Source organism: Trichosurus vulpecula, chromosome 2 (assembly GCF_011100635.1).
Source record: "Trichosurus vulpecula isolate mTriVul1 chromosome 2, mTriVul1.pri, whole genome shotgun sequence".
NCBI classification, from domain to species: Eukaryota; Metazoa; Chordata; class Mammalia; order Diprotodontia; family Phalangeridae; genus Trichosurus; species Trichosurus vulpecula.
Genome location: NC_050574.1, coordinates 262,780,548 through 262,801,032, shown reverse-complemented (window position 1 = coordinate 262,801,032; position 20,485 = coordinate 262,780,548). Strand labels below are relative to the sequence as shown.

Sequence of the window (20,485 nt, the reverse complement as noted above, 5' to 3'; positions counted from 1 at the left end):
TAGATTTACCATAATGTAAATTGTGTCAAGTCACCTTACTTTTCTGAATTTTGCCCTCTTAGTCCAAAAATGAGAACTAAATGATTTAAAAGGTCCAGTACTAAATTGTATGAACTCAGAAAATCCAAAACTCAACAACTTAAATATTCTATTACTTCCATGTCCCTCAACTATATATTTAGAAATCAACCAATCAAACCAACAAGCATTTATATGCCTAATAATCTTTATCAAGCATTGTGCTAGGTGCTAGATACAAAGAAAAAATTAAACAATCCCTGGCCAAAAATGTACATTCCATAGGGGAGACAAAATGAACAGAAATATACAAAAATGGGTGGGGGAAACTATCTGCAGCTTGTGATGTACACATCAGGAAAGGCTTCATGTAGGAGGTGGTCGTGTTTGAGCTGAACTTCAAAGAAAACTAGGGATTCTAAGAGGCAGAAGTGTGAGGTGAGAGACTGTACAGGGATAGGAGATGGAGTATTGTGTGTGAGGAACTGCAAGGTCAGTTCAGCCAGACCACAGAGTGTGAAAAGGGGAGTAATTTATAATAAGGCTGGAAAGAGGAGATGGATCCAGGTTGTGTAGGGTTGGGAGTTTGCATTTGATCTTAGATGCAAAAGGAACCACTGGGGTAAACTGAGGAGAGTGGCACAATCAGACTTGCACTTTAAGAAAATCACTTTGGCAGCTGAATGGAGAATGGCTGGAGAGACCTAAGACAGGGGAACCAATTAGGAACTATATCAATAGTCCAAACAGCAGGTAATGTGGGTCAGAACAAAGGTGGCAGTTGTGTGAGTGGAGAATGGAACTGAAATGAGAAAAAGGAAGGATAAAATTCAGTACCTGAATATTTGGTGTCATCGAGGGTGAGCAGTCAAGGGTAATGAGGAAATTAAAATTACGGTGTATCATTTAATAATTGATTCTACTCTGTAATTGAACCTATTCCACATTTTGTCAAAGCCCCATTTCTCAGTTTAGCTCAAAAATGGGGTCTCTCCTAGTCTGAACTGACTTAAAGGCATGGGTAAGAGGGAATGGTGTGATCGTTGCTAACCAGTTTAACCTGGGACTTCTGTTTTACTACCTGTAAGTAGGTATCAGTTTAGGATGAGGCCCTCTGCAAGGGGTGATTCTTCTTGTCTCTCCTTGTAAAATTAGGGGTGGTTTGATCTCCCCCAAGGGAGTGACTAAAATGTTGGTTCTGACTGGAATGGTTCTGATATTCTAGTCAAGATTACTAAAGGCAGCTGAGGCCCATAAAGTAATTAACATTTCTTAATTGTCAGAGGCATAATCACCCACACCTGAAGGATAACTCATCTTTCCCAGCTTCGGGGAACTGTGACATTCCCCAACTACCCAGAACTCCTCTTTTTCTGTCTCAATAAAGAAAAATTTTTTCCTTCTCATCTTGGTCACTGACCTGATTGAGGGGACCAGTCTGATCCACTTTATTAACAGCTAGACACATCACTGTTAAAAAAACTATTACTCAGAGAAAATGTGCCTCAGTTTACCTTTGTGACATTTTACTTGCCACAATTTGCATTTCATTGCTTTAGCTGATGATTCAAAAGAAGTGAAAATAAAGGCAAGTTTTGGTGGGTGTGTCTTAAATACCCATAAATTGCATGGGAATTGTTGTAATTAAGTCCTTTATCAGTCATGTCCAATTCTTCCAGAGTCCATTCGGGGTTTTCTAGGCAAAAATACTGGAGTGGTTTGCTATTTCTTTCTCCAGATTATTTTACAGATGAGAAAACTGAGGCAATCAGGGTTAAGTGATTTGCCCGGGGTCACATAGCTAGTAAGTATCTGAGGCCAGATTTGAATTCAGGAAGATGACTCTTCCTGACTCCAGGTCTGGCACTCTATCTACTGTACCACCTTGATTCCCCTACATGATACCTTCCCCCAATAACATTCAAAATTTTCCAATATTGTTTCTCATCAACAAAGCCAGCCAGGTTCAAGCTGGCTGAGTTAATCTCAAATTTAGGACTTTGCAAGGGCAATGGGAACAGAACTAAGTCAGGAAAAGAGAAAGCAGTTAGAGCATGCTGGTATTGTAGCAAGACTTGTCAAGTCATTCTTCTCAAATGTAACACAACAGTCTGAATATAGGCTATTCTCTTCAAATCTGCCTTGTACAAAACTTGACTGCAGCCTATAATTGGTTGTTTTTCAGGGTATGTCCATATATTTCCTTTTCTTTTAAAACAATCTCATTTTGAAGATACAATGTACGTTAAAGGATAACCTATATATTTGGACCAAATATAGTACAAAGCTAGATATTCATCTCTCTTTATGACTCTTGATTTTGAAATAATTACAGGTTTTGAATTAATGTTTTTAAAAATTATACTTTAAAAGGGGGAAAGAATGAAAGTAGATATAGACAATTTCACATTTATGTATGCAAAACTAAGTATCCCTACTTCTTAGTTTGTTTCGGTTTCCTTGAAATCCTTAGTGATTTTTCTTTATATACTATATTTTAATGCACTTATTTACAGTGGTGGCTAAGAAACCCTATATCTCTTTCTCCTAAGATCCAAGGTAATTTTGAAGCAAGTCTAAATATTCTATTGCCTTCCACCGCCCCCCCCTCCCCCCAAAAAAAGCTTCTGGAACTAGAGACACAATTTAAGATCGTCTCTCTCTTACCATATTCAAAATCACGCAACCAAAAAAAAAATAAAAGAAAAAGTCATGGCATTGTTTTATGAGAAAAAATGGGTAAAACCACCACAGCTAGCCACTAGACAGCAGGTCCTTGATTCACCTGTGGCCACAGTGTACAACATGACTGCTGTTTGCAAAAAAGAAACAGGTGGCATGTTGGCAGAATACCTGATTTTTTAAATTTCAAACAGGAGAATATTGTCATATAGACCTAAAAGTCTAGAAGAATTGATATAAAGTCTTTATTAGTAAGGACTCACATTTGTATAAAGCTTGGGTTTACAAAGCATTTTCTTCACAACAACCCTGTGAGGTAGGTAATGCAAGTACTGTTGCTTCTGCAGATGATCCCTCGTATCCCAATGATGTGGGCTTTTCCTCCAGTCGTATCTCCACCATCAAATACCCTCTCATCCCATGCAATGCTTATCCATGTTGAAAATCTTAAACAAAGCAGTGGAGGCCTTCCTTTAAGGTTTTTTTTTTGTGCTAATATTATCTCCATTTTTACAGACAAGGAAACTGATGCTCAGAGAGATTAAGTGGCTTGCTTGCTCCCAATCATGACTGTGTAAATCCAAGTTCCCTGATTCCTAGACTTTTGCTCTTTTCACTATCATTATGCTTCTCTAAAGGGCTAGGATTAGCAGGGAGGCTTTCATAAAGGAGATGGGTCTTAAAGGATGGGCTGAAAGCAGAGAGGAAAGAAAATCATGCTAGCTCTTACTGATTTCCCACTTCCTAATTCCTACAACACTGAGCCTGCAGCAGTTTGGCACTTAGTTATACACTGTCTTAAATGGCTTATTTATAGTTTTGTGTGTTAGCCTTATCTCTCTAAACCAGACCGTGTCATTTAAACGTCCTCTTCATTTAATGGTTTCGACTAATTCCATAAGAAACAATGTTTCAGGGAATAGTTAGTTCCATAGGAACAATGTTATAAGTTATACATTAACGATGTTATTACAACATGAAGTTAGCCGGGAAAACTTTCCTGTTTCTTTTCCACCTCCTGCAGAACCTAGCACAGCGCTCACCAAAGAGTACATGCATAATGAACATTTACGGACTGACCACAGTGGAGAAAAATTCTGGCTAATCTGAATACCTTTTCTGTCTGTCTCAAATGCATGCTGATGACAACGGAAGTAATTTACAACTATGAAATTTCTTTAAGGCACCAATGTTATTAGATTCAGAACCAGCTGACCATGCAACAAATTTTTAGCAAGGTATTTTTGGGCTTTACGTGTTATACAAGTGAAAAAATAGTAAACTAAACCGGGCCTAAAACTGAAAATAAATGCAAACACATATTAGCATCAAATCTTATCAATGGTTGTTTTGTCGTTTTCCATTTATTTTTTAAAGGGGCACTGATTATCATGCTTTATTTCTCTGAGGAATGCAACCAAGAAGCTTCAGATAAAAACAAAATTTCCATTTGATTTTTTTTGTTGTTTAAAAAGTGTTATGATAATTTCAAGGATAGAAGCAAGTCATTTTGAGAGTTTAAGGATTTTTCTGAATAGAAGACAACAGTGAAGTCCATGTAAGAAGAAAATTCTCCCAGGTTTTTTTACTGGATTTTTAAAATGCTATAAAAACAAGCCATATGTAAGCATTATGTGTCATTATGTTACTCTGAAGTATTGGTATTCAACAACCCAACTATGGAAAGGATAACCAGGGAAAGCACAGTAGACACAACTGAGTGCTACTCACCACCAAGTTGAGAATTTGGTTTTAATTATTACAGGGGCTAAGTTGTTTTGAATGGTGTCTACCACATTACATGCAAACAGCCACTTAAAAGTTCCTTGAAATGAGACAAAACTTGGAGTTCTTGGTTTTCTACTGACAGTTTTATTTCATCTATGTAGCACAAAATAACCTGGGAAAAATATGAAAGGCAAATCGATCAAATATTTATGAAAATGACAAAGGAATTTTGAGTAAGAAAACTAAGCAATTGGCACAGGGCTAGTGGTGGCATACACCTGTAGTCCCTGCTACTGGGGGAAGCTAGAGTTCTGAGTTACAGTAGGCTAAAGCTGACTGGTTATCCACACCAAGTCTATCAACCAATACTGTGAGCTCCAAAGGGGCTTGCCTTTAGGTGAACTGGCTCAGGTTGGAAAGTGAACTGAAAGCAATGGGATCAGACTCATGAGTAGGCCCTGCACTTCCAGCCTGAGTGAGACAAGGTCACTGAGTCTTTAAAAAAAGAGTGGAGGCAAGAGAGAGAACAAAGGAGAGGGGAGAATAACCAGGGAAAATACTCAGTTGGTTCAAAATCACAGTTTGTGTGACTTTCTCAGCAAAGCTAGCCCTTTCAAGAGATAAATTTCATTTATGGCTTTAAAAAAAAACAAAACCTTTTAATTGACCTGATTAAATACTATAAGTGAGTTAAGCACCAAATATCTAAGTCTTTAGGATTTTATAATCCCTCTATAATTACCTCTTTTAAAGGGCAATGAAATCCATGCCTGATGGCATATGTGTAGTGATCATTTACAACATCAAAAAGTCTATTTTTAAAAAAGTATTTTATATTAGGTGGTAAAGATCTGCAAAATTTTTTTTATTGTGTAACACCAAGATACTGTAAATATTTCAAAGTAATACAAAATTAATCCACAGAATAGATTATGTGGAGAACAAGTGATCCAAAAAGTTCTATTTTTAGTTTGTCACAGCAGTTCTTAAAAGTCCAAAACCTGATTTTCCAAGAGAAAGATGATTATTCTAATAATTTTGAATGTTCCACCCTTGCAATCGTCCAGTCAGGTTTCACTCCTTGTGTAAACTCTCTCTGAAATCTAAAAGAAAAGATAGCATAATGAACTCATGATAAAATCAATCCATATAAAACTTGGGTAATTATATAATTTATAATTACTGTATACTTTTTAAACAACCAGCTAATTACCAAATATCTTTCTAATGTTAAATATAAACCAAAACAAGGAACTTCCACCTCAACAAAACATTTAATTTACCAAATCACCAACCAAATACATAATCATATAACTCAAGGGTATGTTCAAATTTTAAATGTGTATTTTCTGGTGGTGAGCCAAATTAAAATTAAGATATTTCATTATTTAACATGCCTCAGCATAACCTGATAAAACAGCACTTTCTTAATTATGTATCTATGCAAGTAGTGGCCATACATAAAAATATATAGCAGACAGAGATGTTTTAGAAATCTGAAAGTTAGTTCATGTAAAGTTAGTTGCTCCTCCTAGTCAATCAATTAAAATTTTAATTAACTTTTCCTCATTCCTATCTTTAAATTGGCGGGCATTTCACTATACGCAGTTTAGGTTTATTGAGGGCATTTCAAGTGTTAAGGTGGAAGAACTTAATTTTCACACTTTTAAGTCATTCTTATAAAATAAAATCAGCTATTATTCTATACCACTGGTCTCCAAACTCTTTTGATCACACACTTCTCTTTCTGTAAAAGCACACAGCTCCAATGTGTATATTTACTTATTTATAATTCATATACATGTACTACAGGCACTAATCATTATGTACATTATGAAACACACAAAAAGGAGCCTTAGAAATTAAAAGATGAGATAACACTTGCTATTTAGGAGAAAATGGAGTTTAATGAGTGGGAGAAGCACATGGACAAATCTGTGCTTTAGGAAAATCATTTTGGTAGCTGGGTGGAAGATGTTATGTAATAGGGACAGCCTTAAGGCAGGAAGATCAATTAAGAAGCTATTGCCATAGTATAGGCAAGAGGTGATAGAGCTTGAACTGAGGGGGCTGGGGGTGTTTACATGAATAGGGAGGAGACAGAAACAAGAAATGCCATGGAAGTAGAAAGAACATCTGTTAACTGATTAGATATGTGGAGTGAGAAGGAACCTGGGTAACTAGAAGGATTGTGGTACCCTCTAAAGTAAATGGGAAGTTTGGAAGGTTTGAATTGGATGGAATAAGAGCAACACTTCAGAGCACAACCCACTCATGCTAGTTCAACTTGTAAATACTCGATCCAAAATTTGGGTGTAACATTCGCCCAAAAGGAAAAGTGAGGATGCCAGGAATCATACTCACATGTCGCTGATCCAGAATGCAGGGTCTACCCTCTGAGGAGTGGCTGACTAGAGCTATTAGTACCTGTGGAGCCCTTACTGAGGGTCTGGGTATATTGACTGTAGTGGTTACAACTTCCCTAGGGAGATGACCTCTCTGACCCTGCAACATTTCTTGCTTTATCTTCTAAATTAGGAAAATTGAGAGTTTGTCTATAGGAGGAGGTGGAAGACAAGGTGGGTGTACTGTTGTGTTGGAGGAAAGTCCTACAACAGAGTATGTCAGGATAGTGGGATGTAACCAATCTTCCACTCTCTCATCCTACACTCGTTGAGGTCAGGTCCCAACTCTGGAGAACACTGCCCTAAATAATGGCAAATCCTCTCCAGGCAATTAAAAATTTCAGCTGATACGTAGATTACCTTAGAGTTTACAATCAAATGAATGTCTTTATATACTGCTGCTTTTGGCACTATTAGAAGATTTTTCTCACATTCATTCAAATACAAGCAGATTCTCTTTGCTTCTTAATACCCAAGGAAATACTCCCTATATCTAGGCAGTGATGACAGGACTCTGTACCTACTTGGCACTTAAATAATCATTTGTTAAATTGAACTGGTCCCAGCAGCATGACACAAGTCAGTGATCTAGCCTCACATTTCCATCTAAATTTTGCCAACTACATAGGAATTACACCTGTTCATATTATCACAACTTTACTATAAAATAAACCATCAATACTGACATTAACAATGTTTCAAAGCCAATAAAGAGTGGAGACTAGGGGCAGCCAGGTGGTGCAGTGAGTAGAGCACCAGCCCTGGAGTCAGGAGCACCTGAGTTCAAATCTGGCCTCAGACATGTGACACATTTATTAGCTGTGTGACCTTGGGCAAGTCACTTAACCCCAACTGCCCTGCCAAAAAGCAAAAAAACAAAAACAAACAAAAAAACCCAAAAAATAAGAGTGGAGACTATAAAAAATGACGTGCTTTTTACTAAGAAATGCTACGCGCTCTAACTATAATCAAAGGAAAAATTTTATTTAAAATGTAAAATGTCTTTTTGGTATCTGAAAAGAAAGCAAACCTCAAAGAAAGAGAAATGGAGAATACAAATTCTTTTAAGAAGAATTGTCAACAAGGTAGTTGCTGACAAAGGAATGAGAAAAATGAACGTGTCTCCCTTCTTTGCAGGTGGGGAGCTGTAGATACAGGACATGGATATCCTGTCAGGTGTGGCTGATGTGTTGGTTGTATTGTTCAATAGTTTTTTTCCCCTTTCTCTTTTATTCTTTCTTTATAAGGGATGAAATAAATAAAATGAAGGCAAAAACAAATAAGGTCAATAAAGTCACAACTACTTTCTTAGCTCTGGAAACATCTCCATTGGCCATTTCTGGAGGGCGCTTTATAAGATTTTTTAATGCAAATATTCCGTAGTCTTGTGCATACAATGCTAAAATTTTAAGAAATAATACATTTTGATAACTATGAATTGTGGTATTGACATTCTAAGACCGGTTAGCGTAAGGACCCAGTGTTGATTGGTCTCTTCAAGCATTTCACTGTCCATTTGTCAACTTGACTAAATTTCAAGACCATTGCTACCTTTTTAATTTATGAAATCAAACCTTCATTCTTCAGCTAGTATTTCTTTTCCCTGACCCTTTCACAAATTATTTGCAAAATTTCAAAATGTTTCATTCTGAAAATCCCATCTAGGTTTCACTCCTTGGTATCAATTTCTCCACTCTCAAGAGAAAGAAGAAACAAAGAAATCTCAGGAGACTTACTCATAGTTTGCACTAAGAAGCTGTTTAGTTTCTACATTCTGATCCCCTAGCTGAACTTGGAATATTTTGGTTCCACTTAACGTCTCATCAGGGAGTTTGGCACTGGTTAGATACCAAAAGCACATCAGGATGTGAACAAATTTCCTTCCTGGAGGAGAAAAACCAAACAAAAATACATCAAATACACAATATTCAATAAGCTGAACATTCAAGATTTTACAAGTTATTGTCAGTATTTATATTTGTTATTGGTAAATGTTACACAGCTTTGATATATAAGAAAAAAACCAGTGAAGAACAGTAAAAAGAATATAATTCTAGTAAATGTTCCTTAAGAGCCATGATACCATTTTTCTAAAAATAAATTAAAGCTATCTCTCCAGATTACCACGATTACTATAGACCAGAGACTAGAGTAAATATAAAGTTTTGTCAACAAGATGACTTTAGAAGAAACCGAATATGAAAACGTGGTAGCCCCAAACTGACAAATAAAGGAGACTAATCTAAGCTAGTTTACTTTGCTGTACCTAATAAACATTAAGTACAGCATATTAATTAAAAATAGCAGGGTAACAACTGGGAACATCCATGGTGAAAATATTATTTGCTTAATGTACTTTAGCAGGTATGTTAACATGACAAATACACAATAACTGCAAACTCTGTGTGTGTATGTTTGTGTGTATGTGTGTGCACGTGCACGTGTGTACTTGTAGAGGGGCTGGAGATTAATAAATTCAGAAGACTCTCTTTTTTCATATTCCTGCTAACCTGAATTTGTGATGTGTATAGAAATAGTACTATAGACAGTCACATATAGTAAAAGAAAATAGGATTTTTATGCAATGGCAAGTCAAAAGGTACATCAAAGGTATGCAAAAAAAAAAAAAAAAGAATGAACCTGGTTGTAGAGAAAAAAAAACATTAAAGAGTCTCAAAAATCAGTCTTACTCCCAAGCCAACAGAAACTGTATGGTAGTCCTCCTTTGAAAAGTAGGAAGAAGTAAATATCAAATCATCATGATCACGCAAGATGGAATGTTGCTTAGTTTCTCTATTGTGATCCACCAGCTGAACCTGGAATATTTTGGTTCCACTTAGAGTTTCATCAGGGAGGTCATAATGGTGTTTCTGGGGAAAGCACTCCCATGGAGTGTTGTTTCCATTTAATTCAGAAGCCAACAGGTAAGAACAAACTAATCCTTCAGATTGTCTTAAAAATTGTAATCCATTAAAAAAATCACTTTTACCAATGTAATGACCTTATGTATCAGATATGCAAATTACTAAATTTTTAATACAAATCATCACAAAGTTTTTGCAACCATATTCTCAATTTACTCAATATACATGGATTCCCAAAACAATGTAATTTAACATTTAATTCAATGAAATTCAACATGCAAAAATGACTGCAAGAGGGGGAAAAAAATAAAAAGAACAATCTATTTTGGATTACAAAGCAGGGCACCATTTATTTAAATTCAAACTGGCTTACTGTCTGACTTCTTATAGGCCTTCTTTTCAACTTGAAAATATAGTACAGTAACTCATTTTCATAACTAAACTGGAAAAAATACTGACTTGGAATTAGAAGACCTGGGTTCAAGTTCTGCCTCTACTGAGTACTACCTGTAGAATCTTGGGAAAGTCACTTAACTCCTCTGGGCCTCAGTTTCCTCAAATGAAAAATGAGAATAATAGACGCAGCATGGAATGGCTGATAGAATGCTGAAGTTGGAGTCAGAAAGAACTTCGTTTAAATCTTGCCTCTGACAATAGCTGTGATTACTAGCAAATCACTTGTGCCTTGTAATCTTTCTGTGCCTCAATTTTCTGATCTGCAAAATGGGGATGCTAGTTATCTCTCGAAGGCCTATTGTGCTGTTCAAATGGCACAATTGTTTGTAAAGTGCTATGCAATCATTAAAGCACTATATAAATATCAGTTTATACTTACCACAGAGTTATTTTGAAGGAAACGTTTTATAATTAGATAAATGAGTTATCATTATTATCTAAAATTGAAGAATGAGGCACCATTTATAAATATTTTTGAGCAATACAACTATGCAAATTTTAAAATAATTATAAAAAGAAAATCTTTCTGAAATGCATTATATGTTTTTCTTTCTTCTTAAAGATCTTCTTAAAGAAGATATCATAAATTAGAAAACCACAGAAGGAATGCCTATCAGATATATGGATAGAAGAAGAATTTATGACCAGACAAGATACAGAGAGGTTCATAGGAGGTAAAGTAGACAATTTTGATTATGTAAAATTAATTTTTTGCATAAACAAAACTAATGCATCAAAATCAGAAAAACAATAAACTGGGGGAAAAAAATCTTTATATCAAGTTTCTCTGATAATGGTCTTATTTAAAAGACATATAAGGAACTTACTGAAACTTATAAGAATAGAACCATTCCCTAATTTATAAATAGTCTAAGGATAAGAAGAGGCAGTTTTCAGAGGGAGAAATCTCAATTATCAATTCAGTTCCACTGTGTCTGTCTCTTTGTGACCCCATTTGGGGTTTTCTTGGCAAAGATACCGGATGGTTTGCCATTTCCTTCTCCAGACTATCAGACAGATGAGAAACCAAGGCAAACAGGAGCACGTGACTTGTTCAGGGTCATATACCTATTAAGTGTTTGAAGCCAGATTTGAACTCAAGAAGACGAGTCTCTTCCTGACTCCAGAACTGGCACTCTAGCCACTACACCACCTAGTTGCCCAAGTATCAATAGCCAAACGAAAAAATGCCCTAAATCACCAATAAGAGAAGTGCAAATTAAGACAACTTTTGAAGTACTCCCTCATACTTATCAAATCGGCTAAGATGACACATAAAGAAAAATAACAAATTTTAGAGAGGTTGTGGGAAAATGGGCACATTCTGGTACAGCCACTTTGGAAAGAAATTTGGAACTATGTCCAAAAAGCTATTGAACTGTGCATACCCTTTGACCCAGCAATACTGCTACTATGTCTATACTTCAAAGAAAAAGGAAAAAGACCCATGTATACAAAATATTTTTAGCAGGTCTTTTTGTGGTGGCAAAGAATTAGAAATTGAGGGGGTATCCAACGACTGGTAAGTGGCTGAACAAGTTATGGTATATGATTAGGATGGCATACTATTGTGCTGTAAGAAATGATGAAGGGGATGGTTTCAGAGAAAACTGGGAAGACTTGTATGCATGAACAGTGAAGTGATCATAACCAGGAGAACAATATATAAAATAACAATGACACTGTAAAGACAAACAATTCTGAAAGACCTAGGAACTCTGATGAACACAATGATCAACCACAACTCCAGAGGCCTCATGACATATGCTACCCACCTCCAGAAACAGAAGTGACAGACTCAGAGAAAAGACTGAGGAATATGTTGCTGCTGGAATTTTTTAAACAAGATTAATGCAGGAATTTGTTTTGCTTGACTATACATGTTTGCAATAGGTTTTGCTTTTCTTGATGTCAGAGAGGGGGAGATGGAAGGAGAGAATTCAGAGCTGAAAATAAAATTTAATTTTTAGAAAAAGAAAACCAGTGACATCTATCAGTAATTTCTGTTAATAAAATACGTTTTACTATTCACAAAAAAACTTCCAACAGATCATATAAAAGATAACCATCTTCTCTAGATCATCATCATTAACATCCATGATTATTCTGTGTGGCAATACAGCAACATCCTCAGGCTATTGTTGAGCTGTTTGCTCCTATACAAAATGCCTCATATTGCTATGCTTTTCTAGCTGTGTTGTAGTGGGTTTTATTTTTCAATCTTCCTTAGTTGTAAGAGTATCTGCACTGTTTTCTTTAACAATACTGTTAGTCTTTCTAATTTCCGGTCAGCTAGGAAACCAGATAAATATGTTTATTAGAATTGTTTGCAAGATAATAGTTAATGGACTGTCAGTTAAGTCAGCAATTTAAGCTGCTACCAAATGTGAAGCACTCTACTAGGCGTTGGCAATACAAAGACGACGACAACAACAAAACAGCTAGTAATCCAGTTTGGCTAGAAATTAGAATTCACAAGGGGAATTGTCTAAAATAAGGCTGGAAAGGTAGACAGGAAGAAGAACTAGGAGGGCTTTAAAAATCAGCTCAAGGAGTTTTTGTTTTATCATAGAATAAAAAGGGGAGTCATTAAAAGTTTTTGAGTATGGGGAATGACAAGGTCAGACTTGTGTCTTAGGAAAATTATTTTGTCAGCTGTGTGGAGGATAGGTTGGACAGAGGAGGACCTGGAATGAAAACGGCCAATTAAAGAGGAAATTACAGTATTCTAGATGAACGGTGATGAGGGCCTGAACTAGAGTAATGCCTGTGTGAGAGAACAGGAGACATATTTAAAAGATGTTGTAGATACGTTGGACAATTCTGGCGATTAATTGGATAAGTATAGTGAAGTAGAGAAAAAAGACAAGGATGTCCTGAGATTATGACATGGGTTACTCGGGGTAAGGATGAGAATGGTGGTACCTTCGATAAAAACTGGTAAGTTCATAGGCAAGGTGGGTTTCCATCAGAGTGAAGAAGGTAAATTATATTTTGAACATGAGTGTAATATGACTATGGTATATCCAAGAAAGGTACAAACACACAAGTTAGTGATACCTGACTGGCTTTCAGGGGAGAGATTACAGTTGGACACATAGATTAAGGAGTCACCTTCATAGACTTAAAAAATATTATGTGCAGATTAGACAACTAAGGGAAAAGTATAAAGAGAAGAAGGTTCAGAAAGGATTCCTGGCAGAATCTCACAGTAACAGGGAAGGAGGTTCATGATGATTTTGCCAAGATAGCTAAGAAGGAATAGTCAGACATATAGAAAATCAGAGGAGCACAACATCATAGAAGTCAGATAATGAAAGAATGTCTAGGAGGTTTGTAGTTAAAATAGAAAAAACCATCAAAAGCATTTGGTCCTAGGTCAGACCTACTGCTCAAGGCTCTGGTCATTTTGATATCTGGTCTGGTAACTCAGGCCTCAGAAGGGGTGGGGCTGGGCCTTTCCCTCAGTTCTCAATCATTATGCACCAGGAAGTATAAGTTAATAGATTTTAACTAAGTGTCTGATTGCTTATAAGACAAGAGAATGGACTTCATTGTTTTGGAATTTTGTGACATCTATTTCAGATAAACAGGAAGCCTCTCTGGTTTACACATATTTGTGTCTATGTCTGGATGAGTGAAGTTATTAGAAACCATATCATTACATAGGTGGGATGTTTTGTACTGCCTATTTCCTTTTATTATAGACATTTAGGCAGATACTAATTTAAATGGTTTGCTTGAAATTAAATTGGTCACTTAAAAAAAGCTTTTTAAGAACAGAGTACATTATTCAAATTCATATGTGCAGGTTAAAAAGAATAGCATGGAATATAAAAAAATTCTGTCAAAAAAAAAATTCTGTCAAGTTAATTAAATTTTGTCTTTTTAGGCATCAAAGAGACTCCAAAGGTTAACCTCAGGCAGAACATCAAAAGTCCAAAAAGTCAGAATACTGAAATTTAGAAATGAAATTTCATTAAGACATGCTAGAAATAAATCATATTCTCACGGAGAACTACATAATTAAGCAACTGAATAAAATGGATAATAAACTATGAAAAGTTGATAAAGAACTTATAAAAACTTTACCACTAAATGTTGGTGCACTTGATATGCAAAATGAGATGGACATCTTCAGATGTGGCTATGGTACTGATTTATTTTGCGTCACTATACTAAAGTTATAAGGGAAGCCTTCCATATGGGAATGATAGAAAAGAAAAAATAAGTGAAGAGGATATTTACAAGACCTTAAAAAATGTGAAAAAAAATCAGAAGCTCCAAAGTGGCCACAAATAAGGCAATTTGTTCTACTATGGTTAAATTAAATATCCACTTAATAAAGAAACAACTTCACATTAGCTGACATTTATAGTTTCATATGCAATATTCTTTATTTGTTGTGTATTAGAATGCTCATGTTTGTTAAATTCATAACAAAAAATAAAACTTTACCATTTTACCCAGATATACTATAGTCGAAGCCAATCGAGCTCTGAAACTAATCTTGTTTTAAAATTCTTCTTGAGTAACCAGAGTAGGTGATACTATTTATCAGTCTTTGACTGATACCATGTACTTTAATTTTTTTCCTCTTCCTTTCCCCTTTATCCAAACCCAGCTCCACTCATGGCTAGAAACTTTTAAAACCTAACTCATATTTACTTCTTTGAAACTCAAGCCAAATTATGAATCAAGAATATAGTGAATTCAAAAAGAAGGCAACACATCTCAAGTTGATGCTTTTCATCAACTTGAGATGTGATAAAAGTCTTTAACTAGCATAAAGAGGATAGGTAACAAGGAAAAGTACTAAGCAGATGGGTAGTATTAGTTTTATGGTTCCTTCTGAGTTGGGTTTTCACAGAATAGATTTATTATTTCAGTATTATTAGTTCCTATAACATCAAAGAGACACAAGAAAATTATCTGAAAGCAATGCAGATAATAATTTTGGAATTATCTGCTCAAATGCTGATTCATTTTTCTCACTGAATAATTTAGATTAAATTCAGACATATATGTCAATTCATACCTTTATCATCATAGTAAATGGAGATGTCACCTGTTGCAGTGTATACAATTTCATCTAATTCAGCAGCAAGTGCAGTCTTATAGTTGTCAGGCAGTGAAGCAACTTTTTCCTTCAACACTTGGAGTACCTGGGTTTGGAAGAATCAAATCAATAGCTTTACTGAGTTTGCCAATTAAAATATTATTTCAAAAACTAAGTAGTACTTGGCAAAAAAAAAATTCTTTCTCATTTTTAAGTTTAATTACTGTACTGGACAATCCTTCTGGAAGTAGGCTGGAAAGTTTCTAAACATTTAGGCAGATCATTCTTGACCTAAAGCTGTAATGGGCTATTTAAACATGTCAGTTTATCTTCAACTATATTACAATTTAGCTACCTTCACCTTTGTTTTATGTAATCGCAAGGAAGCAACATCAAAGATATAATCAAAAGATATGGAGATGAGCCAGTCATGTAATCAGATTGAGGAATAATAGATACACAGCCTACAAACTACACCAGTACCCAGATAATATTCAGAGATCTCAAGGAGCCACGCCAATATGCTGAGTGGAACCCCTGTGGAAGATTTATGGGAAGATATGGACAAGAGCTACATAGGATGAGAAGGTATGGATGACTTGTTAACTTTATTAATGGAGAAAGGAAGCACATTGATAAGATCATTGATACATCATATGTGTTGAAAAGTCAAGAGTTCACTGCTTTGACACTTATAAAAATAATAACTAACGTTTATAAATTGCTTTAAGGTTTGCAAAGCACTTTACTTTTGTTCTCACTTGATCCTCACGATGATCCTATAAGAAAGGTATTATGATTATCCACATTTTATAGGTGAGGAAACTGAGACTAAGAGAGGTTAAGGGACCTGACTGGGGTCACATAGCTAGTGCTAAGGTAGGATATGAGCTGTCTTTCCAACTCCTCAAGTCCAGCACTCTATCCCACCACTATCTGGCTGCCAGTATATATAAATAGTAGGTATTTATTGGTTGTAAAATGTACAGCATTCTTTGTGAGTGTTCACAAAGAATATTTTGTTATACTTCAAATATATAAAATTAGGAGCTTAACACAAGATCAATGTATTAGTTTCTTTTTAAAGAATAAGGGAAATGATTATTTTACCTCCTTGGTGACAAGCTCTTCCAGAAGATCAAATTTACACTGAGAAAGCAGCTTAGATACATGAGTAAAAGCCTTTATCAAAAAAGAAAAAGAAAAGATTAGATATTTCATAATATCATGAAAAGAGGCTTTTGCCTTATACACAAGTATAAACAATACACACTGTAGAAATATGACATGAGATTTTACAGTAGGAATTGGATCAAAACTATGCTGTCATATATTTCTCTCAAAGTTTTACTCATAGAATGAAAAATAGGGGCTGAGAAAAGTTGTTAGTGGTACTCCCATTTGAAAAGGATGCAAACGGTAGTAAGACTTTCGCAGTGAATCAGAGATCTGGAAAAGAGATCATCTAGTCTTCCCTCCACATATGCCAAGGGTTTGTCCATTTCCACATGCTTTAGTGGGGAGGGGAGGGAATAAGCAGTAATTTAGGAACTACTATGTGCCAGGGATTGGTAGAGGAAGTTGCTTACACCAATGAAATCACAATTCTGGGCCTTTTTTTTTTTTTTGGCAACTTTTCATGTATGTGTCTTATCTTCCTGGATCAACTATAAGCTTCTTGAAGGAATGATACTTTTTTGTATCCTAGCATAGCACTACATATATTCTAGATGTTCATCTTAATTCCTAAATATGGATATATTAGTTATATGATCCTCACATACATTTTTCTTCATGAAGATGACAGAATCACCCTGCCTTGACTATATAACACAATTTTGTCAAATATGTATAAACCTGAGGGAAGTAGCTTTAGTAGAAAGGACAACTGCTGGGAAGACAGGAGAATTGGATTTTTCTTCCAGCGCTGCTACTAGTCAGCTAACTTTGAGACCTCAAGCCATAGTTCCTTCACAAAAAATATTATATGAAGGTTTATAAGACTTACTCACAAGTTATACAGCAAGAGTGACTAGAACCTGCTCTCTTGAATCTCAGTATTCTCTGCCAACTTTTGCGAAGGGTAGTCTGTTAGAGACATCACTAAGTATCATTTAGGTTTCTCTTCCTTTCTTTACCAGTTATCTCTAAACATCTTTTGTCTTCCTCCAGTTTCCATGCCTCCTGACTAAGTCAGAGGCTAACCTGTGGCAATAAGAGTCACTCTTTGGCCCCACCAGGGTTAAAGAGCTATGGCACTTATGACATCCAAAAGATTTCTAATCCCTGTATCAGGAGATATTAACATAAAGGCCAGAGAAGAGAACTGACTTTCCCAGGGCCACAAAAACAGTAAATTTCAGGGCTGGGATTTGAAACCAGGTCCTCTTCTGAAAAAATTAAACTATTGTATTCTATGATCACTCAGGTATCATTCAGCTTTAGCTATGATTTAACATTAAATCTATTATACACATATACGACACACACACATATATGACACATATATTCATGTGAATGTGTCATCTCCTCTTTTAGCCTGTAAGCACTTCCAGGACAAGGACTTGTTTTGCCTTTGTATATTTTATTCCTAGAACTTAGCACAGACCTAGAAATGTTTACTGATTGAAGATAGACGGAAAACAACTTTTTGAATTGACAGGACAGAGCATAACAAATTACCAAATCACTTATTTACTGTTTCAAGAATGTGAAGGATTTAAATTCTGTAAAACACTTTACAATATAGCTACTACAAAGAAGACTGACAAATTCTTATATTTAGTGTCCCTAAGTTAGTCTGTCTGCTCACGTCATGAATGATGAACAAAAGAAGTAATACTTAACGAAGCCACCTGTCTTAAAGCCATAGGCTCATTCAAGGCATTACCAAAGTGTTACCCAACATAACAATGACTTGGCAAGAAAGCAGGAGAGAGAGGGAGGACAAACACCAGAAACTGCTCCTGAAATAATGAGTAACCTTTACAAAAGCTTCATCTGATCCCCGAATCCAGGTGGCTCTCATTAAAGAATACTACGTGAGATCAAAGAATTTGGAGTTGGAGGGGTTCTCATAGATCTGTTCAACTCCTTCGTGATACAAATGAGCAAACTGAGACTAGCTGTGTGAAGCTGAGTGATTCGCCCCAAGATCACACGAGGTAATTGGTAAGTAAAAGACAAATTTGGAGGCAGGTCCTCCACTATAAATCCAAACGCTGGCGCTGATAGGATATAGGGACCCCCCCCGCCGCCTTAGGCCCCGAGACCTTGGGCTGCAAAGGAGGGAGACCCCAGAGAGGTGGAGAGGGGACAAACCTGTTTCGCTCCCTCGGTGAACTCGGTGATACTGAACTCCTGGTCGAAATAGGCCCAGATGAGGAAGGCGTAGACGCGGGTGCGGAGCCACACGACGGGGTTGAACAGCCCCAGGTACATCACCCTGGTCTGCTGGCGCGGCGGCTGTGGCTGCGGTTGCGGCTCCTCGGTGCTGCTGTAGCTCCGCTCGGGAGGCGAGAGGCAGGGGCCGGGGCCGGGGAGGATGAAGGCAGCGGGAGCGGCGGCTGCCGGGCGCTGGGCAGGGCTCAGAAGGGGGCGGCGGCGGCTGAGGCGGGGGGCAGCCGCTGCCCGGGCCCAGCCAGCCCCGGGGGCAGCCCAGGAGCTGAGGCTGAGGCGGCAGCGGCAGCAGTAGCCGGGGAAGGGTGGCAAAGTCTCCGCCGGCCCGAGCAGGGCCGGGCGGGCGGCTCTCCCAGTCAGCAGCCTGGCGATCACAGAGCGGGGTAGCTGAATGGCCAGCGCCATGTTGCTGGCCTTTCACCTCAACCGGCCCGGTGCAACAGCAAAAGCGGGCCGGGCGGTAAACTCGCGAGCGTCAAACCGGGTCTGTCACTTTTGCTTCCGGAGAGGTCAGGCCATTCACGGCCTCGCCTCCTCGCAGCCGCCGCCACGGCAGCGGTGACAGAACCTCTTTTTCAATTCAGCCTTCGCCGGCTGCCGACCCCTCTCTCTGGAGACTGGCCGACAGGCACGCGGCCCTTCTCTTTTGCCAATTGTTTCCGGGCGGACCGCAAGGACCGGAAATAGCCTGAAGCCAGAAGGGAAGTGGAGGCGAAACCTGAGAACCCGGCACTCAGGTGCCATGGCAAGGCGCATCCCAGTTCCTCAGCTCGAGGGCGTCACGCGCGAAGAGTTTCTGCAGCGCATTTATCCGCAGGTGAGGACGCCAGCTGCGCGCGTGGGGCTCAGGAAAGAGCCACTGACTTTACCCCTCCATGTCCTACCTGGGCTCGTATCCTCCCTCCCGTGGGGGAAAGATGCCAGGGGCTTGAGTGACTCGGGCAGCCCCTTTCGGCGCCTCTGTTAACGAACTAATTACGTAATTATCAAGAAGCATCCTCGCTTTCTAGGTGTGACATAGTTCGAGTGCCACACTCTGATGTGGTGGATTGAGTGTTAGGGGTTCGAATGGGACTTTGTGGCTGGGCAAAGCACTTAACTTCTCCGCTCCTCATTTCTCTTACTTGTAAGCTGGGAAATAAAATACCACCTGCCATACAGGGTTGTCGTGAAGCTAAAATGAGTTAATATGTGTAAAGTACTTTGCAGACCATAAAGCGCTGTAGAAATGTCAGCTCTCGACCCCCACGTTTCCCGGCCTGAAGCTTGCGGCTCCAGTGTAGTCGCGGCTGCTCCGGCTCCCCCTGGCGGCGGGGAGGGCGCTCTGCAGCCTTCTCGCATTGTTACCCACTCTTCTGCGCATGTTCTGTTCCACCCGCAGGAGCTCATCTTTGGGCTCACTTGGACCTTCCTGAGGGCTTGCGAAGTTCTTACTGGCCACAACTAATGTGCTCAGGGTAGTGCAATGGACTTGGAGTCGGGAAGACCCTAGTTAAAATCCTGCCTCCTACACATCGTAGCTGTGTGACCCTGGGCAAGTTCTATAACTGCTGTCTGCCTCAGTTTCCTTATCTATAAAGTGGGAATAATAACAGTACCTAACTCCCAAGGTTATGGTGAGGATAAAATTAGGTATTTCTAAAGCACTCTGCCCACCTTAAAGTTCTATATACATGCTAATTGTTACTTTTATCTGATAGTCAGTTTCTGTATCTCATGTAGTAAGGGAGCTCAGCTTCTGTTGCTCAGGTAGGACTAATTCAGGCAGCTAGGTGGCCCAGTGGGTAGAGCACTGGGGTTGGAATCTGGAGGACCCGTTGTCATGAGTTCAAATTTGACTTCAGACGCTTGCTAGCTGAGTGAACCTGGGCAAG

General features: G+C 38.0%; 2 protein-coding genes across 2 annotated transcripts in view; one reads left to right on the top strand and one right to left on the bottom strand.

Moving 5' to 3' along the window:
- Nucleotides 1–5,269: 5,269 nt before the first annotated feature.
- Nucleotides 5,270–19,049, bottom strand: MAIP1 (matrix AAA peptidase interacting protein 1). The gene is made up of 5 exons (XM_036747733.1): nt 18,534–19,049; nt 16,323–16,394; nt 15,192–15,318; nt 8,570–8,717; nt 5,270–5,531 (listed from the first exon to the last, which is right to left on the bottom strand). Exons 1-5 carry the CDS (start codon nt 19,014–19,016, stop codon nt 5,453–5,455), a joined length of 909 nt encoding a protein of 302 aa, XP_036603628.1. The 5' UTR covers nt 19,017–19,049; the 3' UTR covers nt 5,270–5,452.
- Nucleotides 19,050–19,294: 245 nt separating this feature from the next.
- The window catches only part of TYW5 (tRNA-yW synthesizing protein 5), a 29,404-nt gene continuing 28,213 nt past the window's right edge, over nt 19,295–20,485 (top strand). Inside the window, exon 1 of the mRNA XM_036742535.1 lies at nt 19,295–19,428. Coding sequence (XP_036598430.1) covers nt 19,354–19,428 — 75 coding nt within the window. The 5' untranslated portion in view covers nt 19,295–19,353. The remainder of the gene's footprint in view (nt 19,429–20,485) is intronic.

What these genes read in the sequence shown, in the direction of transcription:
- MAIP1 (XM_036747733.1), bottom strand. Translation starts at nt 19,016, where the DNA reads ATGGCGCTGGCCATTCAGCTACCCCGCTCTGTGATCGCCAGGCTGCTG. An exon ending in TCACCGAGGGAGCGAAACAG is followed by an intron (nt 16,395 to 18,533) that starts GTTTGTCCCCTC and finishes TTTTTGATAAAG; the next exon opens with GCTTTTACTCATGTATCTAA. An exon ending in AAGAGCTTGTCACCAAGGAG is followed by an intron (nt 15,319 to 16,322) that starts GTAAAATAATCA and finishes TTCCAAACCCAG; the next exon opens with GTACTCCAAGTGTTGAAGGA.